At 43.1% G+C, this 27,817-nt stretch overlaps 1 protein-coding gene across 1 annotated transcript in view; it reads left to right on the forward strand.

Moving 5' to 3' along the window:
- The first annotated feature begins 12,079 nt into the window (after positions 1-12,079).
- LOC122910190 (chemokine-like protein TAFA-2) overlaps positions 12,080-27,817 on the forward strand; it is a 115,093-nt gene continuing 99,355 nt past the window's right edge. The window contains exons 1-2 of the mRNA XM_044254854.1: positions 12,080-12,284; positions 15,744-15,847. Of these exons, the coding sequence (XP_044110789.1) occupies positions 12,080-12,284; positions 15,744-15,847 (309 nt within the window). The remainder of the gene's footprint in view (positions 12,285-15,743; positions 15,848-27,817) is intronic.

Raw genomic sequence — 27,817 nt, forward strand, 5'->3', positions numbered from 1 at the left:
AAATTTTTTATAAACATATATTTTTATCCCCAGGGGTACAGGTCTGTGAATCGCCAGGTTTACACACTTCACAGCACTCACCAAAGCACATACGCTCCCCAATGTCCATAACCCCACCCCCTTCTCCCAACCCTCCTCTCCCCCAGCAACCCTCAGTTTGTTTCGTGAGATTAAGAGTCACTTATGGTTTGTCTCCCTCCCAATCCCATCTTGTTTCATTTATTCTTCTCCTACCCACTTAAGCCCCCATGTTGCATCACCACTTCCTCATATCAGGGAGATCATATGATAGTTGTCTTTCTCCGCTTGACTTATTTCGCTGAGCATGATACGCTCTAGTTCCATCCATGTTGTCGCAAATGGCAAGATTTCATTTCTTTTGATGGCTGCATAGTATTCCATTGTATATATATACCACATCTTCTTGATCCATTCATCTGTTGATGGACATCTAGGTTCTTTCCATAGTTTGGCTATTGTGGACATTGCTGCTATAAACATTCGGGTGCACGTGCCCCTTTGGATCACTACGTTTGTATCTTTTTTTTTTTTTTTCTTTAAAGATTTTATTTATTTACTTGACAGAGAGAGATCACAAGTAGGCAGAGAGGCAGGCAGAGAGAGAGAGAGGAGGAAGCAGGCTCCCTGCTGAGCAGAGAGCCCGATGCGGGACTGGATCCCAGGACCCTGAGATCATGACCTGAGCCGAAGGCAGCGGCTTAACCCACTGAGCCACCCAGGCACCCACTACGTTTGTATCTTTAGGGTAAATACCCAGTAGTGCAATTGCTGGGTCATAGGGCAGTTCTATTTTCAACATTTTGAGGAACCTCCATGCTGTTTTCCAGAGTGGTTGCACCAGCTTGCATTCCCACCAACAGTGGAGGAGGGTTCCCCTTTCTCCGCATCCTCGTCAGCATCTGTAATTTCCTGACTTGTTGATTTTAGCCATTCTGACTGGTGTGAGGTGATATCTCATTGTGGTTTTGATTTGTATTTCCCTGATGCCGAGTGATATGGAGCAGTTTTTCATGTGTCTGTTGGCCATCTCGATGTCTTCTTTGCAGAAATGTCTGTTCATGTCCTCTGCCCATTTCTTGATTGGATTATTTGTTCTTTGGGTGTTGAGTTTGCTAAGTTCTTTATAGATTTTGGACACTAGTCCTTTATCTGATATGTCGTTTGCAAATATCTTCTCCCATTGTGCCAGTTGTCTTTTGATTTTGTTAACGGTTTCCTTTGCTGTGCAAAAGATTTTGATCTTGATGAAATCCCAATAGTTCATTTTGGCCCTTGCTTCCCTTGCCTTTGGTGATGTTCCTAGGAAGATGTTGCTGCGGCTGAGGTCGAAGAGGTTGCTGCCTGTGTTCTCCTCCAGGATTTTGATGGATTCCTTTCTCACATTGAGATCCTTCATCCATTTTGAGTCTATTTTTGTGTGTGGTGTAAGGAAATGGTCCAATTTCATTTTTCTCCATGTGGCTGTCCAATTTTCCCAATACCATTTATTGAAGAGGCTGTCTTTTTTCCACTGGACATTCTTTCCTGCTTTGTCAAAGATTAGTTGACCATAGAGTTGAGGGTCTATTTCTGGGCTCTCTATTCTGTTCCATTGATCTGTGTGTCTGTTTTTGTGCCAATACCATGCTGTCTTGATGATGACAGCTTTGTAATAGAGCTTGAAATCCGGAATTGTGATGCCACCAACTTTGGCTTTCTTTTTCAATATTCCTTTGGCTATTCGAGGTCTTTTCTGGTTCCATATAAATTTTAGGATTATTTGTTCCATTTCTTTGAAAAAGATGGATGGTACATTGATAGGAATTGCATTAAATGTGTACATTGCTTTAGGTAGCATAGACATTTTCACAATATTTATTCTTCCAATCCAGGAGCATGGAATATTTTTCCATTTCTTTATGTCTTCCTCAATTTCTTTCATGAGTACTTTATAGTTTTCTGAGTATAGATTCTGTGCCTCTTTGGTTAGGTTTATTCCTAGGTATCTTATGGTTTTGGGTGCAATTGTAAATGGGACTGACTCCTTAATTTCTCTTTCTTCTGTCTTGTTGTTGGTGTAGAGAAATGCAACTGATTTCTGTGCCTTGCTTTTATATCCTGACACTTTACTGAATTCCTGTACAAGTTCTAGCAGATTTGGAGTGGGGCCTTTTGGGTTTTCCACATATAGTATCATATCATCTGCGAAGAGTGATAATTTGACTTCTTTGCCGATTTGGATGCCTTTAATTTCCTTTTGTTGTCTGATTGCTGAGGCTAGGACTTCTAGTACTATGTTGAATAGCAGTGGTGATAATGGACATCCCTGCCGTGTTCCTGACCTTAGCGGAAAAGCTTTCAGTTTTTCCTCCATTGAGAATGATATTTGCGGTGGGCTTTTCATAGATGGCTTTGATGATATTGAGGTATGCACCCTCTATCCCTACACTTTGAAGAGTTTTGATCAGGAAGGGAAGCTGTACTTTGTCAAATGCTTTTTCAGCATCTATTGAGAGTATCATACGGTTCTTGTTCTTTCTTTTATTGATGTGTTGTATCGCATTGACTGATTTGCGGATGTTGAACCAACCTTGCAGCCCTGGAATAATCCCACTTGGTCGTGGTGAATAATCCTTTTAATGTACTGTTGAATCCTATTGGCCAGTATTTTGGTGAGAATTTTTGCATCTGTGTTCATCAAGGATATTGGTCTATAGCTCTCTTTTTTGATGGGATCCTTGTCTGGTTTTGGGATCAAGGTGATGTTGGCCTCATAAAATGAGTTTGGAAGTTTTCCTTCCATTTCTATTTTTTGGAACAGTTTCAGGAGAATAGGAATTAGTTCTTCTTTAAATGTTTGGTAGAATTCCCCCGGGAAGCCGTCTGGCCCTGGGCTTTTGTTTGTTTGGAGATTTTTTTTTTTTTAAAGATTTTATTTATTTATTTGACAGAGAGAGATCACAAGTAGACAGAGAGGCAGGCAGAGAGAGAGGAGGAAGCAGGCTCCCTGCTGAGCAGAGAGCCCGGCGTGGGACTCGATCCCAGGACCCTGAGATCATGACCTGAGCCGAAGGCAGTGGCTTAACCCACTGAGCCACCCAGGAGCCCCTGTTTGGAGATTTTTAATAACTGTTTCAATTTCCTTACTGGTTATGGGTCTGTTCAGGCTTTCTATTTCTTCCTGGTTCAGTTGTGGTAGTTTATATGTTTCTAGGAATGCATCTATTTCTTCCAGATTGTCAAATTTGTTGGCGTAGAGTTGCTCATAGTATGTTCTTATAATAGTTTGTATTTCTTTGGTGTTAGTTGTGATCTCTCCTCTTTCATTCATGATTTTATTTGGGTCCTTTCTCTTTTCTTTTTGATAAGTCTGGCCAGGGGTTTATCAGTTTTATTAATTCTTTCAAAGAACCAGCTCCTAGTTTCATTGATTTGTTCTATTGTTTTTTTAGTTTCTATTTCATTGATTTCTGCTCTGATCTTTATGATTTCTCTTCTCCTGCTGGGCTTAGGGTTTCTTTCTTGTTCTTTCTCCAGCTCCTTTAGGTGTAGGGTTAGGTTGTGTACCTGATACCTTTCTTGTTTCTTGAGAAAGGCTTGTACCGCTATATATTTTCCTCTCAGGACTTCTTTTGTTGTGTCCCACAGATTTTGAACCATTGTATTTTCATTATCATTTGTTTCCATGATTTTTTTCAATTCTTCTTTAATTTCCTGGTTGACCATATTCTTTAGAAGGATGCTGTTTAGTCTCCATGTATTTGGGTTCTTTCCAAACTTCCTCTTGTGGTTGAGTTCTAGCTTCAGAGCAATGTGGTCTGAAAATATGCAGGGAATGATCCCAATCTTTTGATACCAGTTGAGTCCTGATTTAGGACCGAGGATTTGATCTATTCTGGAGAATGTTCCATGTGCACTAGAGAAGAATGTGTATTCTGTTGTTTTGGGATGAAATGTTCTGAATATATCTGTGATGTCCATCTCGTCCAGTGTGTCGTTTAAGGCCTTTATTTCCTTGTTGATGTTTTGCTTGGATGATCTGTCCATTTCCGTGAGGGAAGTGTTAAAGTCCCCTACTATTATAGTATTATTGTGGATGTGTTTCTTTGATTTTGTTATTAATTGGTTTATATAGTTGGCTGCTCCCACGTTGGGGGCATAGATATTTAAAATTGTTAGATCTTCTTGTTGGACAGACCCTTTGAGTATGATATAGTGTCCTTCCTCATCTCTTATTATAGTCTTTGGCTTAGAATCTAATTGATCTGATATAAGGATTGCCACTCCTGCTTTCTTCTCATGTCCATTAGCATGGTAAATTCTTTTCCACCCCCTCACTTTAAATCTGGAGGTGTCTTCGGGCTTAAAATGAGTTTCTTGGAGGCAACATATAGATGGGTCTTGTTTTTTTATCCATTCTGATACCCTGTGTCTTTTGATTGGGGCATTTAGCCCATTAACATTCAGGGTAACTATTGAGAGATATGAATTTAGTGCCATTGTATTGCCTGTAAGGTGACTGTTACTGTATATTGTCTCTGTTCCTTACTGATCTACCACTTGTAGGCTCTCTCTTTGCTTAGAGGACCCCTTTCAATATTTCCTGTAGAGCTGGTTTGGTGTTTGCAAATTCTTTCATTTTTTGTTGTCCTGGAAGCTTTTAATCTCTCCTTCTATTTTCTTTTTTTTTTTGCCAATTTATTTATTTTCAGAAAAGCATTATTCATTATTTTTTCACCACACCCAGTGCTCCATGCAAGCCGTGCCCTCTATAATACCCACCACCTGGTACCCCAACCTCCCACCCCCCCGCCACTTCAAACCCCTCAGACTGTTTTTCATAGTCCATAGTCTCTCATGGTTCACCTCCCCTTCCAATTTACCCAAATTCCCTACTCCTCTCTAACGTCCCTTGTCCTCCATGCTATTTGTTATGCTCCGCAAATAAGTGAAACCATATGATAATTGACTCTCTCTGCTTGACTTACTTCACTCAGCATAATCTCTTCCAGTCCCATCCATGTTGCTACAAAAGTTGGGTATTCATCCTTTCTGATGGAGGCATAATACTCCATAGTGTATATGGACCACATCTTCCTTATCCATTCATCCGTTGAAGGGCATCTTGGTTCTTTCCATAGTTTGGCGACTGTGGCCATTGCTGCTATAAACATTGGGGTACAGATGGCCCTTCTTTTCACGACATCTGTGTCTTTGGGGTAAATACCCAGGAGTGCAATTGCAGGGTCATAGGGAAGCTCTATTTTTAATTTCTTGAGGAATCTCCACACTGTTCTCCAAAGAGGCTGCACCAACTTGCATTCCCACCAACAGTGTAAGAGGGTTCCCCTTTCTCCACATCCTCTCCAACACATGTTGTTTCCTGTTTTGTTAATTTTGGCCATTCTAACTGGTGTAAGGTGATATCTCAATGTGGTTTTAATTTGAATCTCCCTGAGGGCTAATGATGATGAGCATTTTTTCATGTGTCTGATAGCCATTTGTATGTCTTGATTGGAGAAGTGTCTGTTCATATCTTCTGCCCATTTTTTGATGTGTTTGTCTGTTTCGTGTGGGTTGAGTTTGAGGAGTTCATTATAGATCCTGGATATCAACCTTTTGTCTGTACTGTCATTTGCAAATATCTTCTCCCATTCTGTGGGTTGCCTCTTTGTTTTTTTGACTGTTTCCTTTGCATATGAGAAGAGAGTAGAACCACATGGTCCTCTCAATTGATGCAGAAAAAGCATTTGACAAAATCCAACATCCGTTCCTGATTAAAACGCTTCAAAGTATAGGGATAGAGGGAACATTCCTGAACCTCATCAAATCTATCTATGAAAGACCCACAGCAAATATCATCCTCAATGGGAAAAAGCTTGCAGCCTTCCCATTGAGATCAGGAACAAGACAAGGATGCCCACTTTCACCACTCTTGTTCAACATAGTATTAGAAGTCCTAGCAACAGCAATCAGACAACAGAGAGAAATAAAAGGTATCCAAATTGGTAATGAAGAAGTCAAACTCTCTCTCTTCGCAGATGACATGATTCTTTATATGGAAAACCCAAAAGACTCCACCCCCAAACTACTAGAACTCATACAGCAATTCAGCAACGTGGCAGGATACAAAGTCAATGTGCAGAAATCAGTGGATTTCTTATACACTAACAATGAAAATACAGAAAGGGAATTAGAGAATCGATTCCATTTACTATAGCACCAAGAACCATAAGATACCTGGGAATAAACCTAACCAAAGAGGTAAAGGATCTGTACTCGAGGAACTACAGAACACTCAGGAAAGAAATTGAAGAAGACACAAAAAGATGGAAGACCATTCCATGCTCTTGGATCGGAAGAATAAACATTGTTAAAATGTCTATACTGCCTAGAGCAATCTATACTTTTAATGCCATTCCGATCAAAATTCCACCGGCATTCTTCAAAGAGCTGGAGCAAATAATCCAAAAATTTGTATGGAATCAGAAGAGACCCCGAATCGCTAAGGAAATGTTGAAACAAAAATAAAACTGGCGGCATCACCTTACCTGATTTCAAGCTTTATTACAAAGCTGTGATCACCAAGACAGCATGGTACTGGCATAAAAACAGACACATAGACCAGTGGAACAGAGTACAGAGCCCAGATATGGACCTTCAACTCTATGATCAATTAATCTTTGACAAAACAGGAAAAAATATACAGTGGAAAAAAGACAGTCTCTTCAATAAATGGTGCTGGGAAAACTGGACAGCTATATGTAGAAGAATGAAACTCGACCATTCTCTTACACCGTACACAAAGATAAACTCAAAATGGATAAAAGACCTCAACATGAGAAAGGAATCTCCTTCTATTTTCAATGATACCCTAGCTGGATATAGTATTCTTGGCTGCGTATTTTTCTCGTTTAGTGCTCTGAATATATCATGCCAGCTCTTTCTGGCCTGCCAGGTCTCTGTGGATAAGTCAGCTGCCAATCTAATATTTTTACCATTGTATGTTACAGACTTCTTTTCCTGGGCTGCTTTCAGGATTTTCTCTTTGTCACTAAGGCTTGTAAATTTTACTATTAGGTGACGTGGTGTGGGTCTATTCTTATTGATTTTGAGGGGCGTTCTCTGAATCTCCTGAATTTTGATGCTCTTTCCCTTTGCCATATTGGGGAAATTCTCCCCAATAATTCTCTCCAATATACCTTCTGCTCCCCTCTCTCTTTCTTCTTCTTCTGGAATCCCAGTTATTCTAATGTTGTTTCGTCTTATGGTGTCACTTATCTCTCGATTTCTCCCCTCGTGGACCAGTAGCTGTTTGTCCCTCTTTTGCTCAGCTTCTTTATTCTCTGTCATTTGGTCTTCTATATCGCTAATTCTTTCTTCTGCCTCATTTATCCTAGCAGTGAGAGCCTCCATTTTTGATTGTACCTCATTAATAGCTTTTTTGATTTCAACTTGGTTAGATTTTAGTTCTTTTATTTTTCCAGAAAGGGCTTTTATATCTCCCGAGAGGGTTTCTCTAATATCTTCCATGCCTTTTTCGAGTCCGGCTAGAACCTTGAGAATTGTCATTCTGAATTCTAGTTCTGACATATTACCAATGTCTGTATTGATTAGGTCCCTAGCCTTCGGTACTGCCTCTTGTTCTTTTTTTTTGTGGTGAATTTTTCCCGCCTTCTCATTTTGTCCAGATAAGAGTATATGAAGGAGCAAGTAAAATACTAAAAGGGTGGCAACAACCCCAGGAAAATATGCTTTAACCAAATCAGAAGAGATCCCAAATCGTGAGGGGGGAGAAAGGGGATAAAAAGAGGTTCAAAAAAAAAAGAAAGGAAAAAAAAAAAAAAAAAGGAATTAAAAAAAGAAAACGAATAAAGAAAAGTATGAAAAAGAAAAAATATATATATTAGATAAACTAGTTAAAAAATGTTAAAAACGAAAAGGGGAAAAGTTAAAAAAATTTAGCAAAAGAAGAGAAGAAAAATGAAAAAGAAAAAAATTATTTTAACTGCAAGACTAAAAAATCACAGGGAGAAAGCCATGAGTTCCGTGCTTTGCTTTCTCCTCCTCTAGAATTCTGCTTCTCTGCTTGGTATTGAAACCGCACTCCTTGGTAGGTGAACTTGGTCTTGGCTGGATTTCTTGTTGATCTTCTGGGGGAGGGGCCTGGTGTAGTGATTCTCAAGTGTCTTTGCCCCAGGCGGAATTGCACCGCCCCTAAGGGCCGGGCTGAGTAATCCACTCGGGTTTGCTTTCAGGAGCTTTTGTTCCCTGAGCGCTTTCCGTAGAGTTCCGGAGGACGGGAATACAAATGGCGGCCTCCTGGTCTCCGGCCTGGAGGAGCAGAGAGCCCGGGACCCCACTCCTCAGTGCGCCCTCAGAGAACAGCGCCCAGTAACTCCCATCTGCCTAACCTCCGGCCGCGCTCCGAGCTCACCGAGCCTGCGACTGGTTCAAGGTAACCCCGAGCTGCGAGCTTACTGTCGGCTCTGTCTCGGTAGCCGGCTTTCCCTTTGCAATATCCGCAAGCTCTGGGACACTCAGACACCCGCCATCCTTCTGTGACCCTGCGGGATCTGAGGCCACACTGACCGTGTGTGGGCTTCGCCCCGGTTTAGCCTCTGGAGCGATGTCCCTCAGTGGAACAGACTTTTAAAAGTCCTGATTTTGTGCTTTGTTGCTCGGCCGCTTGCCGGGAGCCGGCCCCTCCCCCCGGGGTCTATCTTCCCATCACTTTGGATTCACTTCTCCGCCAGTCCTACCTTTCAGAAAGTGGTTGTTTTTCTGTTTCTAGAATTGCTGTTCTTCTCTTCGATCTGCCGATGGATTTGCAGGTGTTTGCAATCTTTAGATAAGCTCTTTAGCTGATCTCCTGGTAGCTCAAGTAGTCTCAGCCTGCTACTTCTCCGCCATCTTGACTCCTCCCCTCCAATAGCACATTTTTAAAAGTTGCTGAGTAATTTAGTAATCTGCCACATTCGCCTATTGATGGATGCTCAGGATGTTTGTTATTGGGAACATTTCAAATAGGGGTTATGAACATATTATACATGAACAAAGTGGTCATAGGCTTTCTTTTAAGGAAGTACAGGGGAGCAGAATGGCTGGTTCATGTGGTAGGCATACGTTTGACATTTTAAGAAATGATCAAATTGTTGTTTTGTTTTGTTTTTTAAGATTTTATTTATTTATTTGACAGAGAGAGAAGTCACAAGTAGGCAGAGAGGCAGGCAGAGAGAGAAGGGGGGATGCAGTCTCCCCGCCGAGCAGAGAGCCCGATATGGGGCTCAATCTCAGGACCCTGAGACCATGACCTGAGCCGAAGGCAGATGCTTAACAGACTGAGCCACCCAGACATCCCTGAATTTTGAGAGTTCTTTATATATTCTTGCTACAATTACTTTACCAAATAAATGAATTACAGATATTTTCTCCCGGTCTGTTCATTCTCCTCCTGGTATCTTTGGAAGAGCAGAAGTTTTCTGTTTTGATAAAGCCCCGTCTCCCTGTTGTGTTCTTTTAGGCATCGTGCTTTTGATGTTTTAGAAATAGTTTCCTCTAACCCAAGGTCACAGAGGTGGTTTTCTAGAAAATGTTTTGGCTTTAGGCTTTATATTTAGGCCTGGGATTCATTGTGAGTTAATTTTTTTAAAAAGATTTTATTTATTTATTTGTCACAGACAGAGATCACAAATATTCTGAAAAGCTGTATTGTTATATTATTGCACACCGTTATTTTAACTTACTAATTCAGACTAATTAGTGTGGTAATATTGGTCTGGCTTATTAACATGCCTAAGTCATTTAAAAATAAATTTGTGATTTTATTATTTTCAAGCACTCTCAGCAACTTCACCTAGGTAACGAGAGGAGAATTTATAATTAGCAATATTTTTATTTTACCTACTAAAAATTCATTAAACACATCATATACAAAAATTAACTCACAATAGGGGCACCTGGGTGGCTCAGTGGGTTAAGCCTCTGCCTTCGGCTCAGGTCATGGTCTCAGGGTCCTGGTATCGAGCCCTGTATTGGATGAGCTGAGCTCTCTGTTCAGCGTGGAGCCTGCTTTCTCCTCTCTCTCTGCCTGCCTCTCTGCCTACTTGTGATCTCTCTCTCTGCCAAACAAATAAAATCTTTTAAAAAAATAAAAAAAAGTTGATAGTGTACAGATTTGCTGATTAGGAGAGGGGCAGGTTGTTATGCATCCTTGTATCCATCTCGGTAGCAGTAATTGACTGGATTGGATAGATGGCCCTCATCTGTATATATCTCATTTTTCAAGTGTGTGTTGATAGCATTTTGATGGAAAGAAGCCTTAAGGACTTAAAAGGACTTAAGGACTTCCTAATAATGCCATGTCATATATGCTTGTTTTTTTAAAAGATTGTATTTATTTGAAAGAGAGAGAGGGAGAGAAAGTATGAATGGGTTGGGACGGGGCGAGAAGCACCAGAGCGAGAGGGAGAAGCAGACTCCCCATCAGTCAGGGAGCCTGATACAACATGGGCTCGATCCCAGGACCCCGCAATCCTAACCCTCAGCCAAGGTCAGACTCTCAACCGACTGAGCCACCCAGATGCCCTTCGCGTATGCATTTTTGTCATCAGGGTACAGCAATGCAACAACTCTCTGCTCAGAAGACTGTGAACTTTATTTTTACCAATAAAATGTATTCTTAGTCATAGTAATGTGAAAGCCCCAACTAGAGGATATTCCGCTGAGGTTCTTTCAAGCCTTGAGGCGTCATGAAGGTATGATGTCACACATGGGTCAGCAGGTGCGGTTAGTGGGTTTCCGTGTCCCTGAGATCCCAGTTCAGGTGGTTCCTGTCTGAGGTGACCGAACGCCAGGATTCTGCTCCCTGGCTCCTGACCGTGTTCTTATTCTGCTTGATCCGTGTTGCCGATGGTTCAGAGGTGGCATGCGCGGTGGAGAGAGTCATGAATGTCACCCTTAGAATATATTTGTAGCTCGGGCTTCTCTGAAATATAGAGTTAGAATCTTGCTGTCTGAATAGTCTGTAATAGGTACTAGTTTGGAAACCCTCAGAAACAGGTTCATGAAGAGGGTGACTAGGGTAAAAATACACGTCCCTGTCAGGACGGGCAGGTGGTTCTTATGCTGCTCGCTGCCTATTTTTACTAACAACTACATGCGTGTACGTACACGTCATAAATAGTATTTAAAGCTTGCTTGGATTCTGAACTTAACACATTTTATTTTATTCATATTTATTTACTTATTTTTTTAAAAAAATGTTATATGTATTTATTTGAGGGAGAGAGAGAGAGAGAGAGAGTGTGAGTCAGGGCACAAGCAGGGGGAGCTGCAGGCAGAGGGAGAAGCAGGCTTCTCGCGGAGCAGGGAGCCTGATGCAGAATTCGACCCCAGGACCCTGGGATCATGACCTGAGCCAAAGGCAGATGCCTAACCCACTGGAACATAGTGCATTATAACATGACTATTTTTCTTTGCAATCCTATGAATTTTGTCTTACGCATTTATAGTGTTTTTTTTTTTTTTTAATTGAGAGAAAGCTTGTAGGTTTCACCACAACATAAAAAAGAGGAAGAATTGCCGTATCTAACAGTCACATCTTGGCCTCCCTGCCTGAGGTATTGAGTCGGCTGTCCTTGGTAAGGGGTCCTGCAGACACGGGCATCGGGTAGCATCATCAGAGAACCGTTTCCCTCTCGGGAAGCAACGCGATGGTTGGGTGGGAAGCTGCCCTGCCCCGACCTTAGGGGTCAGCAGAGGCGAGCTTCCGTTCGGGCCGGCTGGGAAGGGCCACTGAGGATAAACCTGCTGGCAGTGGGCAGGTGTGGGAGCTCCTGCATCGTGTTGCACTCTTGGCCGGTGGAGCTCGTGTGTGACTGATTTGGGGGACATCCGTGGAGGCCCCTCTCGAGTGTCTAGGAATCGAATCTCTGTCACTGGCATCTGTATTGTCAGTCTGCAGTTCCAGCAGGTGGGAGGGGGACGGGTCGCAGGTGGTGTTCTGGGGACCCCTCGGGTTCCTTTCTGCCCATGTGTAGAGAGGGAAGTCAGGGAATGCCTGAAAACTTCCAGGACCATGACATTCTCATGGAACCTGGAGAGCTGGGTCAGGGAGAGGTCAGCCCAGCCCTTCCACGGCCAGTTGGAGCAGCGTGCCTTCTGTCTCCCGGCATCCCGTGGAGGACCCAGCACCTTCCGTGATTTCGTGCCCTGCGTGTGCACTTCCTTTGCGGCCTTTATCCTTGAGGATGAGGAGGATCTGTGTCTGTCTCCCTTGCAAGGCAAGGAGTTCCGAAAGGAGCAGCACAGGTGTCTTATTTTTATTAACAGGGAACCTGGAACAATATGGTGGGTTTGTGTGTGTGTGTGTGTGTGTGTAACTGAGCGAATATTGAATCTAATAGGCGATTTTCTCATGTAAAATGAAATTTCCCAGGGCTGGGAAATTTCAGTCATCTCCGCTCTTCGGAATGTAAGCGGGAAAGATTTTCCCAAGTTGGTTCTTTTTTTTTTTAAAGATTTTATTTATTTATTTGATAGAGAGAGATCACAAGTAGATGGAGAGGCAGGCAGAGAGAGAGATGGAAGCAGGCTCCCTGCTGAGCAGAGAGCCTGATTCGGGACTCTGTCCCAGGACCCTGAGATCATGACCTGAGCCGAAGGCAGCGGCTTAACCCACTGAGCCACCCAGGCGCCCTCCCAAGTTGGTTCTTGAGAGTGACTTGTGGGCAGACCAAAACTGGAACTCTGTCTCTCAAGGGTGGACACCGGATTTGCTCCAGTTCTCCACTACCCCAAAACAAGAACAAAATAAACAACAGGAAATGCATTGGTGATCCAAGTAAGCGTCCCTGGGTGGACCTGTTCAGGAGTTTCCCTGGGATCCACGGATGCCTGGAAGGGTTTGCTGGGTTGTGGGCGAGGGGTGCGTACGTGACATGACAGCATACTAACAAATGTCAGGCCATAGCGTTGTTCTGCTTTGTGGTCACAGAAGCTGTGGGTCAGGTGTCTGTTTTGAGATGGAGGAATGTGAAGGCCAAGATTTTGGAAAAATAATTTTGGTGCTTCACTTGATCAGGTTCAGGGTCCCAGCCCCGTAATGAGCGTATGTGATTAGCGTGCTGGGTTAAGGACCTCCAGGACTAGAACTATCTTTTAGAAAACTCCTTAGAACCATAGGATTTCAATACTCTACATGCATGTGAGACATTCAGTTTTAATTATGTAGTAATCTAAGAAAATCCGATGCTAAGAACGTCTGAAAAGCAGACACTTGCCATTTGGGACTGAAATATTAGATTGTGCTTTTGTCAGAGTCACAAGTGTCCACCCCGACGGGCGAGCTCTCGTTGCCGACTGCGTGCGGTAGGCTGCCGTCTCGGGCTCCTTTCCTGGCTTGGAGGCAGTGCAGTTCAAGGTTGGTGCATAGTTGGGAAGTTCTCTGCCTAAATTATTTCCATTATTTCCCGAGTCTCAGCCCATTAACCAATTTGGTCCAAAGGCCAGGAAGAGAAATGGCATTCTCGAAATATTATTAGCATTTTGCAGCGAATGCTAACTACTGTACATTTACAGCCGATTAAGCTTTGCGCTCTCTATTTTATTATGGATTATGACAGGGATTTTGAGACGGAGTTCTGTTAAATAATAAATAGAACCAGCAAGGTCATTTTCTACCTGACCAAAGGAAAACTCTGCGGCAAGAAGACATGAATTAAGAAACAGGTTTGGTTAAGTGTCTCAGGCGGAGGGAGGGATTCAGGTGTTTCCCAATCAAACAGGTATTGGCGATGGCATGTGAATATCATCCATATTTATTGCCAATGATTTGACCTATCCCACCCAAAATTTGAGTAGGTTATGGTTTGAAGCTGAGGTCAACCTGGTGGCCCACCGCTCAGTTAGGCCCACATACGTGTTATGTTTGCCCAGATTATGTTTAAAAGTATTTTTAAACTAGTTGCATTGTTTGAAAAATCACAAGATTTGACGTTAAAAATTCAGATTTGGGGCAACACTGAGTCTTTATTTCTGCTTTGTGACAGTTTGCCGTAGCTGACTATTCACTGTCCTCAGCCTTTGGGGCAGTTTTCATTCCCTGTGCCACCTGCTTCCCTCATTTATGTTGACTCCCTTGACCCTTCGGTATAAGCAGTTGAATTTGTGAGCCTTGGCTGACATGTTCAAGAATAAAGATAAAAATAACTAGAAGATTTTCTCTCAAATTTAAACATTGTTGTCATTTATAGCACACTGGTTGAGTCTGGGCTCCAGGATCCAAATTACCTGGAAACAAAAGCTGGTTTCTTCCAGAGTAGCTGTGTGACCTTAAGCAGATTACTTAACCTCTCTGAACACTCGTTTCCTCAGCTGATAAAGCAATCGTGTGTACCTTGTAACGTTGCTGTGAGGATTGCATTTGCATCTGTGTGGATGTGTGTCCATTAAACATGGACACACTCAGACAGATGCAGCCATACTACTTAGAATAGTGCCCCCTTCATGCTAACCCATTAAATACTTTTATACACAAATTGGTTGAAAAAAATGTAATTGAGAAATAAAAGTAATTTCTCATTTTCCCATCAGCTGAGAAAGTCACAAAGTAGTATTTTTGCTTCATACAGGTGTTCCTTAAAGTGGCAGGTACACTAGGTTGATAGTATTATTAACTTCACTATAACATAATTACAAAAAGGATATTGTGAAAGCTGATGGACATGACCCTGTTCTTCATACCTTTGTAAGCACGGAGCACGGAGACTTGAGGGGATGGTGGTACCTGTGTGAGGGACGACAAGCATTTCCACGAAGCATTTTCTCGAATGAATGAGCCTTGTTCCTCATCTAGGAGTCCGATGGCTTTATGTGACGGCTTCCTTGCTCCGTGAGAGAAGTTAGCGATAACGCCACGCGGATGGATAGAGTGAGTGGGACCCGACAGTCCACAGAGGGAGGGAAAGCAGGATCTCTCTCATTAGAGACCGCATCGTGTGGTGGCCTGTGGTGTTTGATAAGCAGTTGGAGAATCAGGAATCAGATTTAAATTCCTGAGTGGTAGAATGAGAGGGAGATAAATTGGTCTGCTCCACTCCTCTCCTCTTCTCTTGACTAGAATCAGAGCTTAATATATATAGATATATAGTATTTCTTTGGATAATCTGGCTTGTTCCTACCCTTCTCCCCCTTTAAAAACAATTCTGTTGGCTTCCGGAGGTGTTGGGTGCTAAAACCAAGTGTTATTTTGTATTTGTAGACCTGTAACACTCAAGGAAAATTAGAAACATTTTCCTATATTATGTGTGTGTGTGCACGTGTGCACGTGTGTGTTTGTCTAGATGCATTTGTACTGTGTACTTCTGCAGTGTCCTTCTGCATAACTTATTTTTAGGTAACAATAAATCAGAGCAATCACAGTATGTAAAACCTGCTTTCAGTTTCAACAATTTGAAATCAGTTTGGGGGCCATTAAAAGCATTATCTGGGCGCTGAAAGGTTGACATCCACTGGTCCTCGTTAGCTAACATCTAACACTATTTCCTGTTTATCCTCTTTTCAAATCACTTCCCTACCTTAGGGTACAGACGTTGTTTCTCCATCTTTGCAACGCTCCATGGATGCTTGATGTGCTGAGTAAATTGACAGGCCGTGCCGTTCCTTTATCAAGAGGGACTTTGTCTTTCAGATGCACTGTATTATTTAGCGCTTGTGCCACCAGCGTATCTTCGCGTTTTCAGAAGTGGCTGAGTGGCAACAGTTTGACAGTTTGCATGCATTGGAAGAAACCGCCGAATGCCCTTGTGACAGCGACGCTGATTGCCTCACTTTGAACATGGAACAGGTGCACGGAGGAGGATAATAAGAATGCTGTGGGAATTTAAGTTTAATTCAAGAAGAATGCTATTTCCATGATGATGAGTTTGGTTGATAGAAATGATTATTACGACATCAGTAACAGGCACCGAACCACATCATCTCCCTTATGCATGTCCTCTGGACTTCCTCCCTGATCCTGGAGGTCTGTGTTGTTATCCCCTCACATTTATACTGAGGCTCTCAGCCGCATTTGGTGACCTCAGGTCTAACTGGTATTATTCATCTGTGTGAATGCTGAAAACTTAAATCTTGGGTTGAGTGCCTTTTCCAGAACTGATGAGTCTAGAAGGAAAAGTGGCCCCACAATACCTGTTTTCCAGCTCAGGATTCCTGCCCAAGTACTACCCTTAAGAGTTAATTTAAAAATTGTTAGATGGTTACTATTACATAGGGAGCCTATGAAATCTGTTAACTCAAGAGGCTGCTTAGTGGGTGGAAAATGTAGGTCAAGAGAAGTTTCCATAAGGCTCTGATGAGAATGTTCTGAGTGGGAATAGTCAGACCAGTTAGGTGTGTTTGGGAACATACTGATCTTCAGAGGAATGTTGGGTAAGGCAACCATAGTGGCTAATTGCTTTGTGCAGTAGTTTCCACGGACTCGCAGAATGACCCTCTATGCTGTTTTTGACTAAATAAGATAGAAATAATACAGCAATGTTATTTGGAAATGTAAAGTTGCCTTAGACCTTCCAGTCCTCTTTGCCCGTGTGACCCTATCCAGTTTTGTCCTCAGAGACAAAGCTCCTTGAATTCTGGCTCCTAAGAATTCTATGGCCCCTATTATGATTTTTATTCTGCCGTGGGTTTGGGACCAAGGGTCAGGATTGTAGGTTAATGAGAGTGATGTGGTGCGTATATGCTGATGGTTAGAGGTCAGATAGAGAGATTCCGTGTTGCGAAGTTATGACTGGTTCTCGCAGAGCTCCGTGGGACGTTTCGTGTTCTGTCTTTAGAGGCTGCGTTCCGGATGTTTGAGGTTGTTGGGAAGTGGACATCTGTGGAGGTAAAAGTTGTGTTCACTTTTCTTTGAAAGGTGGTCAGGAGAGGAAACACACAAACCCAAACCCCTCAAAAGAACGAAGCCAGAGAGGACGTGTTAGAAGGTACTCGGTGGTGCACCTGAGCGGCTCCCTTGTCTGAGCGTCGGACTCTGGATTTCGGCTCAGGGCGTGATCTCAGGGAAGGGAGATCAAGCCCCATGTCAGGCTGCAGGCTCAGTGCGGAGTCTTGTTGCAGATTCTTGCTCCGCCTCTGCCCCTCCCCCCACTTCCCTCATCCCATTGCTTGTGGGTGCATGTGTGCTTTCTCTCTCTCTCTCTAAAAAGAGATGATACTTGATTTTATTTTACTTTTTTTTAAACTCAGGCAAATGAGAAGCAAAGGTCATTCAATCACTAAGGCTTTAGTCATGTATCTTTTCTTTGCTCCAAGTAAGCTGGGTGGGATGCCGAGACTCACAGGACTTGGTGTCTCCCCGCAAGGAGCTCACAGGAACAACTCATCAATATGTAGCGTTTTGATGGTTAGTGAAGGTGTGTAGGGTTCTAGTGTGTTGTCCACACAGCGTGCCTGTCACGTCCCTGCTTGTAACCCTCTAGTGGCTTCCCATGACCTTAGAATAAAGCCCACAGTTCTTCTCATGACCTCCAAAGCACTATCAGACCTGGGTCCTGATTACATTCCTCTCGGCCATTGTCTTCCTTACTCCCTTTGTTCCAGCCACTCTGGCCTCCTTCCTCTCTCTTAAAGAACACTCTCACTCAGGCTTGTGTTCCCTCTGCCTTGAACGCTCTTTTGTGTTCACTCTCCTATTTCACTGAGAACTTGGCTTAAATGCTACCTCTTCAGGCAGCCCCTGTCCCACAGTATTACTCTCTTACCCTTTATCCTGCTTTATAATTCTTTTTTTTTTTTTTTAAAGATTTATTTATTTATTTATTTGACAGAGAGAAATCACAAGTAGATGGAGAGGCAGGCAGAGAGAGAGAGAAGGAAGCAGGCTCCCTGCTGAGCAAAGAGCCCGATGCGGGACTCGATCCCAGGACCCTGAGATCATGACCTGAGCCGAAGGCAGCGGCTTAACCCACTGAGCCACCCAGGCGCCCCTGCTTTATAATTCTTTATGGAAGACATAATTATCTGACATCCAAGTATTTATTTATTTATTTTTTTGCTTACTGTTTTTTTTTCTCTCAATGAAGGAGTGTTCATAGTTAGATTCCCCAAATAGCATTTGGTGTACATAGTAGGAGCTCAGTAAGTAGCTGTTAAGTCAGTGAATGAGTTCTAAACTATGGAAACGTCACTATACTGTATCTATTTTGACATTCTGTGAGCCCAGAAGTATGCTTAGTTTCTAGGGAAACTGAGGCATAGGAGTTGAGCAGATAAGCCAAAGCCATGCAGGTAGGAAGTAGATGATCCAGAGTGCCTCAGACTTGGGCATTCTTCCATCCTTTAACTGCCTTGCTGTACTGTCTTTGCCAACAGTAGGCATTCAATAAATATTTATTGAATTGAAATGAATAATTAATAAAGGGCCATATCATGGAAAACAGATGGTAAGAGACTGGAGGAAAATACAGAGGAGTGCTGATTCCATTGCATAAATTAGAAGTAGGGTAGGAATTAGCAAAGGGAATGACCCAGGAAAGATAGAGGTCATGGCCCAACCTCACCTCACAGGAGAGATGGGACTTTCCCAGATTTTAAGAACAAATTTCCTCAAGTAGTTAGAGAGGAGGAAAGGTGGGCATTCCAGGGAAATTTAATAATAAATAATAAATCATGCATTTAAAATATTACTTAAACTTGAAGTTAATAGAAGGAAGATGAATGTCACAGAGTCACACTTTCTTGTACTAAAAACACAGTTGGGGGCACCTGCCTGGCTCAGTCGGTTAAGTGTCTGCCTTCAGCTCAGGTGGTGACCCCAGGGTCCTGGGCTCAAGCTCTTTCATTGGGCTCCATGTTCAGTGGGGAGTTGGCTGTCAGGACTCTCTCCCTCTGCCTCCCACTCCACCCACATGTGCTCTTTCACTCTGCCTTCCTCTCTCTCTCTCATAAATAAAATTAATTTTATTTATTTATTTGAGAGAGCGAGTGAGAGAGAGCACGCACACATAATGGGGGAGGGGCAGAGGAAGAGGGAGAAGCGGAGTCCTGGCTGAGCAGGGAGCCTGGCTCGGGGCAGGTTAGGGTGGGGCGGCTGGACCCCAGGACTCTGGGATCACGACCTGAACTGAAGGGAGACACTTAGCCGACTGAGCCACCCAGGAACCCCATAAATAAGTAAATCTTAAAAAAAACAAAACAAAACAAAAAAACCAAAAACCCCAAAACCGAAAAAACCCACACAACTGACTGCTATCTATTAACACTTTAAGATTTATTTTTAGAACACTAGCAGGGGAAAATGGTTTCCCCCCCCTTGGTTCTGCAGTAGGTAATAATTAAGGCTAATAGATATGTAAACATTGTGACACTCCAACTCTCTATTTGACATTATAAATTAAAGTATAATTTACTTAGAAATCACATTGCTTTGTACATTATTACCATGTTCTTGAGAAAGATTCAAGTGAATCACAACTGAACTTTCACATTTCTGGTTTAAGAACCCTCAGTTTTCCTTTGAAGGGAGAAGAGTTTATTAAGAAGGAATTATTTGAGAACAGTGTGGGGAAACACGTAGGGTTTTTAGATCCAAATGGATTATCTCGTCTGATCATGAATATGAGAGGAGGGAGGTTTTTCCCCCACCCAGAGCTTACATGAACTGAGGGCTCAGTCTTGCTAGTTTGCTTTCTTTTTGGTAGTTGACAATGCTACCCTGAGGATGGTACGATAATGTTCGGAAACCTGGTTAGTGAATTTCAAGGATGGTTAGTGAATTTCAAGGACTACATTCAGGCTTAGGGAATCTGCAAAGAAATTGATCATGGGTGTGTATTGACTTTGAGACTGAGCTGAAGCTTAGCCCATTCAATTCAAACCTTGTGATTGGAGTTTTGGGAGGCCCCCTATTCGGGTCTGACCTTGTTGAGAGAGAGCTGTCGAGTCAGGCAAGTGAAAATGAGCACATTGCCTTGGGCACTGGAAAAGCTGGCTGGAGAATGTGCTTTTGGGTCTGCCAAAACTCACAAGTGCAGTGAGTGAGATGCCTGTTTCTTCCTAATATTACCTAGCTTGAAACAGTCACCACTCTGTAAAGGAGCCCTTCTTAATCTCCTTACTTCTGTCTTGCCCTTACTCAGTCTTTTTTTTTTTTTTTAATATTTTATTTATTTATTTGACAGATGGAGATCGCAAGTAGGCAGAGAGGCAGGCAGAGAGAGGGAGAAGCAAACTTCCTGCTGAGCAGAGAGCCCGATGTGGGGCTCGATCCCAGGACCCTGAGATCATGACCCGAGACGAAGGCAGAGGCTTAACCCACTGAGTCACCCAGGTGTCCTGCCCTTACTCAGTCTTAAGAGGCAGTGTTGATTCATCATTTCTTTTCCTGTTTCTCAGTCATTGTGTGCTAAGACCTCAAGTAGCGAGGAGTCTAGCGTGGTCTGTGGCTGCTTGCATCAGAATTACTGGGAAGCTATTAGAATACACGTCCCTGGGCTCCCATTCCAGATGAACTGAGCATCTCTTGGTTCGAGCCCAGGAATCTGAGTTTTTTTAAGAAGGGCATTCTGAGGCATGCTAAAATTTGCCCAACCCTTTCCTAGAAGTTTGACCTTAATCTTACTCTTGAAATGATCTCCATTGCTGCTATTTCATCCCAGGGTCTAGTCCCATTTCTCTCTGCCCAGCTTGCTTTCCCCACTAGTCTTGCCTACCTTGGATCTGCCATACCTAATAGACCATATCAGTGAGTTTTAAAATTAGAGAACCCAATCTCTTACCTTCCCCTAAGTGTTTCGTGTAAGTGCACTGCATGTGTTTGCAAGATGGAAGGGCCTTAATGATCTCTTGGAATTCGAAGAGGAGGGTGTAGATCCTGGTGGTTTTCCAGTGAAGGAGGCAATTTTTCATTGCCATAGGAAATGGCAGCCAGCAAGCCAGACACTCTCTGGAAAGACTGACAAGTGGGCCAGGGCTTGCAATAGAGGAACATGTTGAGGGATGACTGAGAAGCTGTTCAGTAGTGGATCCTTTGGGAGAGAAGATGTTGAGTGAATGAAAGTTGGGGTTTTGAGGAAGGATTGGTGATTTGTTAATATTTATATGTGATGACTCCCGAGACTTAATGACTAAACACACTTTATTATGTCATGATTGCAGATCATGGAATCGGGCACACTTTATTAGGCATGGTTCTCCACCTGGATTGGGTTGCTTGGTGGTATTCAGACGACCTCTGGGCTAGGGTGGAGGGTGTAATGTAGCTTCACTCACATTTCCCCCACTTGGGTGGGCAGCTGCGAGCCTGAACTCCGCTGTGTCTCTTTGTATGTAGTTTCAGGGTCTCTCCATGTACTTCGTAATACTGGCTCAGGGCTCAAGAACAAGCTTTCCCAAAGCGAGGGAGTAGAGGTTGTCAGTCTCTTAAAGTCTGGGCCCAGCAATTGGCACAGGGTAATTCCTGAATATTCTAGTATTGGTCACATGGCACATTCATTTCCCAAGGGAGGAGACAGAGACTCCATCCCTGTGTCCCAAAGGAGTGTCAAAGTGTTTGTGGCTATCTGTAATATGTCACAATGAGTTACCATCACATTTTAGATCAATCGATTGACCAAAAAGAAATGAAGAAATCTGAGAAGAAGGAAATATGGATTTTTAAGTGAAACTTTTACTAGGATGGCTAAATAAAGATAAATAATGGAAAAAGTATATTGCCGTATATTCATCAGCATTTTTTATTGCTCCTTTCCCCTGGAAGGATCGCTAGTGCTAGAGGTGAGAAATCTATTTAAAGGACAATTTTTTTTGTCCTTTTTTTTTTTTTTAAAAGATTTTTTTTTTTTAAAAGATTTTATTTATTTATTTGACAGAGAGATCACAAGTAGGCAGAGAGGCAGGCAGGCAGAGAGAGAGGGGGAAGCAGGCTCCCTGCTGAGCAGAGAGCCCGATGCGGGGCTCGATCCCAGGACCTGAGCCGAAGGCAGAGGCTTTAACCCACTGAATCACCCAAGTGCAACCCCCACTTTTAAAAAATATTTTTAAAATTTTTTAAGGGGCACCTGGGTGGCTCAGTGAGTTAAAGCCTCTGCCTTCGGCTCGGGTCATGGTCCCGGGGTCCTGGGATCGAGCCCCGCATCAGGCTCTCTGCTTTGCAGGGAGCCTGCTTCCTTTCCCCTCTCTCTCTGCCTGCCTCTCTGCCTACTTGTGATTTCTCTCTCTCTCTGTCAAATAAATAAAATCTTAAAAAAAAAATTTTTTTAAAATATTTTTTTTAAATGTTGGCATTCTCCTTGGCAAACTGTTCTAGGGAATCAAGTTGGTTTTTGTTAGGTGAGCTGATGAAGTAGAAAGGAGACAGTCTGCCACACTCCATGCACTATGAACTGTACATGTCCTCACCCTAAAAGAGTCCAGCCTGAGGAAGTGGTGTGCGAGCTAGGACCTCTCCTTTGGGATAGGGACTGGTGTAGTGCAGGCTTCACTGCCTTTGGAGGGGACAATAGGAATTATTGCCTGAGCCATGGCACTGGATGTGGGAGATGTTAAAAGGGCCCAGGGACCATTGGGGGATGAGGAAGTAATACCATTAAATAGGCCTCTTTTTTTTTTTTTTTTGAAGTTTTTATTAGAGAGAGAAAGAGTGCCAGTGGTGGGAGGTGGAGTGGCAGAGCTGAGGGAGGGGGACAAGCAGACTCAGCACTGAGCGCAGAGCCCCACGTGGAGCATGGCACGGGGCTCGATCTCACAACCCTGACACTACGACCTGAGCAAAAATCAAGTCAGAGGCTCAACCGACTGAGCCATCCAGATGTCCCCCATTTTTTTGTTCAGGGTGTCTTTACTTTAGAGAGAGAGCCCAGGAACCCAGAGGGTGGGGCAAAGGAAGAGACTCTTTAAGCAGATTCCCTGCGGAGCCACAGCCTACAACCCATGACTGAAGGACTTGATCTGAAAGCGACAGTTGGATCCTCAACCGACTGGGGCACCAAAATGCCCCATTTTTTACCTTTAATCCACATCTGTGGAACCATTGCCACCAAGGTCCATGGAGAGGCCAAAGAGCAGGATGAAAAGACCAAGAATGTTCTGCCTTATTGGTGGAAGATCCCTGCTTGCTGGGGAAGAAGCACAATAGGTCACAGGAGACTACAGTTACATCTCATGCCTAAAGGACTAAAACGTATGTGTGGAGACCATGATGTTTATGTGCTGATAAGACCGCCAGGAGCAGACCACCAGGATACTGTGTGATTCATTTTCTCTCATGTCAAGTCTGGCGTTGGAGTCCTAATTAGGGTAGGACCTCAGAGAATGCTGGGAAGGTTAATTTTGTATGTGTTCCACTTCAATGTGGAGACGGTAGGTATCTCCGGGTGTTGCAGGACGGTGACGAGGGGCTGTTAATGGCATAAGCACTGGGGCCAGACTGTGTTCAAATTTTGGTTATGCCACTGGTTATGCCCATATAAAGTGAGGCCAATAATACCATCCACCTTTTCGTGTAGATGTGGAGGTGAAATAGGTCATTATGTGTAAAGCAGACATGGCGCTCTAAAAGGGATAGGTATTAGTATCTAACTTTTCGAGAGAGGTCCCTAGCATTAATTCTGGACTCCAAGTTAGGGACTTGGAAATATTTGATCTCTGAATTCCATGTGTGTTTCACTTAACCTCTGGAGGACAAGTTCAAAGCAGGAGCCGCATACTGTGGTGGTAAATTTTTCTAAAACATGTTATGTGTCTGGGAAATTAATGTAGATTTTGTGACCGAGTGATATTTCATACCTGATTGTGCTCAAATCTCCTAATGGGGAATGAGTGGCCTTTTGAGAAGCTTAGTTTCTCTCCCCGCCACCTCCAGCAGATCCATTGGAGGTGACAGTGCGTGAATTGTGTAGAGTGATAGTCACGGCTTGTGAGTTAGCTCAGGGGCTGGTGGCCTTGTGCTGTCACGGAAGAAAGGCAAAAACAATGCCAGGCAGTTGTGGGACTACGGAGACTTAATGCAAATTTAAAGTGGTGTCTGTATGTGTGTGTGTGTGTGTGTGTGTGTGTGTGTGTGTGTTTTCTTCTTTAAGATCACCTTCTGTTTGGGCCTATAAAGGAAGCCGCTAGTGTCCGAGTTTTATAGTTAATACAGTGTTATTGTCTTGACAGCTGGAGTGGGGAATGTGAGACAGGGCAACTCCAGGACAAGAAAGCAGCTTCATTTGGTCCAGTATTTTAGGAAATAACAGTACCTAAGGTCAGTCTAGCCATGGTCGGGGCAGTAAGCCTGGGGCGGGCTTTGGCAGGCATGGTGGCTTCCAAAGACCACGAAAGGCTTCGCATGTAGGGAGAGTGTTGGCTGCTAAACACCATGGAGCTCTGATTTTCCCTCTTCTTCGTCACCACGTGAGTTATGTGTCTGTGTCATCAGCTGGCTTCTTAGCTCCTGTCTTTAGGTATTGAAGGAAACAGAATATAACAGTTTTATTTTGAAAAGCCACGGGTGTTCTATCTCTGGAGCATTTCTTGGAGCAGCTACTTACCTAGGCTCTTGAATGGTCTTTCTCAAACCAGTAAGTGGTGAGAATGATTTCTGCCTATAGTTCACTGATGCAACACTTGTTGGCCACGGGATCCTTCTGTCTCGCAATCTCTATCTTTTCTTGAGACTTTAACCTGAGGGAACAAGGCATCTCTTTGGAGAAAAGACGGTGCCCTAATGCAGCTGCTACCTGGAAACCAAAGGAGGTGAACTGGAGAGTCTAACAAAGCTGTTTCTCCCTCTAGCTTTCTGCCTGGAGTATTGCCAAGTCTGTGGGCACAGCTTTTTTTTTTTTTTTCCCCATGGTGGATCATTGAGGGGTTGCTCCCACTGTCCTTGCATCTCAGCCCGGTGCCTCTCTGACTATAGCTCATGGTCTCTGACCTGTGCAACTGCTAGCTAGTTGATAGCGTTGGTGTCCTTAGATTTTTTTTTCCCCTTTAACTATAACTCCAAAGACCGGACAGTCCTTTGCACCAAACTTCTAGAGTGAGGATCAGGTGATCTCAAAGTTAATGCTTCTGAAGGATTAACGTGAGGTTGGAAAGCAGAGTGGCAGGCCATATGTCAGGGAAAGAAGGAATTAAAATGATTTTTTTTTTAAGGGGCAGGAGAACATTTCTCAATATGAAAAGGTTGTGAATTGCATCTGAGTGTTAATGAAGCTTGAGTTGGTGCTGACTTTTTTAGGACCCGTTTGAAATATCTGCATGTGCATCATGTAGTAAAACATTCACTTCTGTCCTGTTAATATTTGTAGCCTGGAGCCCTTTTTCTTATGAATGACTTCTGTTTTGGATGTTGTTTTGCTACGTTCTCAAATGGTGTTCATGTTATTCCTCATGCTGATATGCTTTTTTTCCTTTCTCAAAGCCTGTGTTCTATTTATTTTTACTTTTTAAATTCTCACAAAATTAACATTCAGTGCTCTATATTAGTTTCAGGTATATAATGCAGTGATTCGACAACTCTATACATTTCTCAGTGCTCAGCACGAGAAGTAAATTCTTGATACTCTTTATCTATTTCCCCATCCCCCACACACCTACTTTCTGACAACGGCCAGTTTGTTCTCTGTATCTAAGAATCTACGGTTTTTTTTTTTTTTTTTTTTTTTTTTTTTGGTTTCTTCTCTCTTTATTCATTTGTGTTGTTTCTTAAATTTGACATGATTGGGGCGCCTGGGTGGCTCAGAGGGTTAAGCCTCTGCCTTTGGCTCAGGTCATGGTCTCAGGGTCCTGGGATAGAGCCCCACATTGGGCTCTCTGCTCAGCAGGGAGCCTGCTTCCCCCCTCTCTTTCTGCCTGCCTGTCTGCCCACTTGTGATTTCTGTCTGTCCAATAAATAAATAAAATCTTTAAAAAAAGTTTGACATGATTGAAATCATGGTATTTGTCTTTCTTTGATTTATTTCAGTTAGTACCCTCCATGTACCCTTGTTTATTGCAGCGTTATATGCAATAGACAAGATGTGGTAGCAAACTGATGCCCTCTGGTAGATGAATGGGTAAAGAAGATGTATGTACACAATGGATTATTGTATATATCCCATAGGATGTTGTATGTGTACCATGGGTTATTGTATATATACCATGAAATATGTACAGTTGAATATTGTATATATACATACAATATTAAACTAATATATACACATTGGAATATTACTGTGTATATATACCATGGAATATTTTATATCTACAGTGGAATATTACTCAGCCATAAAAAAAGAATGAGATCTTGCCATTTGCAACATCATGGATGGGCTTGTGATGATAATTTAACTTGAACAGGCCATGCTGTATCTGCAAGAGGAATGTTCATTTCCCTACTTCATTCAGATTTCTCCTTAAATACCACCTTCCTTGGCCCCTCTCTGTAAAAAGTCTTCTGCTGTCGGGGCTCCGAGGTAGCTTAGCGGGTTAAGCCTCTGCCTTTGGCTCAGGTCATGGTCTTAGGGTCTTGGGATCAAGCCCCGCATCGGGCTCTCTGCTCGGTGGGAGCCTGCTTCTGCTTCCCCCTCTCCCTCTGCCTGCCTCTTTGCCTACTTGGATCTCTCTCTCTGTCAAATATATAAATAAGATCTTTTTAAAAAGTCTGCTGTCACTTTTTATCCCCTGTTTTTCTACCTAGAACTGACTTGGTATCTACAATTTAGTCCATTCATTTGTTGATTATATGTGACCTTTTGCTATAGGATTATCTCCCAGAGGGCAGGGGATCTTGTCTTTTTTTAGTCACTGCTGTAGTTCATCATGTAGAGGAGGGATCCGCAGACTACAACCACAGGCCCGATCTGGCCAATAGCTAGTTTTTGTGCTGCATTAGTATGAAGAATGATTTTGTAGAACCAAGAATGATTAAAAGGTTAAGGGCTGCCTGGGTGGCTCAGTGGGTTAAGCCTCTGCCTTCGGCTCAGGTCATGATCTCAGGGTCCTGGGATTGAGCCCCTGCATCAGGCTCTCTGCTAAGTGGGGAGCCTGCACCCCACTCCTCCAACCCCGCCTGCCTCTCTGCCTACTTGTGACTTCTCTTTCTCTGTCAAAAAAATAAATTCTTTAAAAAAAAAAAAGGTTAAAGGGATTAAAAACATAACAAAACAAAACAAAACCAACAACCATGAAGTAATAATGCATGGCCCACAAAACCTCAAATATTTCCTATCTTGTCCTTTAGAGAAAACCTTTGCCAGCCCCTGACCTGGAGCAGGGCCTGGCTGTGGCCCTGGATGGATTTTTGTGCTAGGAGTGAATGTTATGTGGGTCCCTCAGTATTGGACTCCCAGTCTACCTAGAATGATGCCTTACAAACCTTTGGTGTTCAGTAAAGTTCCTTGAATAAGGTCATGAAGATACAAAAATGGATTCTTGTCACTGAAAACAGTAATGGTAGTGAATTAGTTTTTGTAGCTTAGAGGGATGGCGTTTAAACCTTGGATAGCCATGGAGCCATTACTTTGCCATAAACTACTGCTGACCTATGTTCTGGTGATATTTTCAGTATTTAAAAGAAAAATGATGGGGTGCCCAGGTGGCTCAGTTGGTTAAGTATCTGCCTTTGGCTCAGGTCATGATCCTAGGGTCCTGGTATCGAGTCCCACATTGGACTCTCTGCTCCACAGGGATTCTGCTTCTCACTCTCCCTCTGCCTGCCCCTTTCCCTGCTTGTTTTCTCTCTCTCCCCCTCCCCCCCCCGCCCTGCTGTGTGTTTGTCAAATTAAAAAAAAAAAAAAACTTAAAAAAAATGTTAGTAATAATGGACACAGATGATGCTTTTGATTTTTGCCCCAAC

Source organism: Neovison vison, chromosome 6 (assembly GCF_020171115.1).
Source record: "Neovison vison isolate M4711 chromosome 6, ASM_NN_V1, whole genome shotgun sequence".
Lineage (NCBI taxonomy): Eukaryota > Metazoa > Chordata > Mammalia > Carnivora > Mustelidae > Neogale > Neogale vison.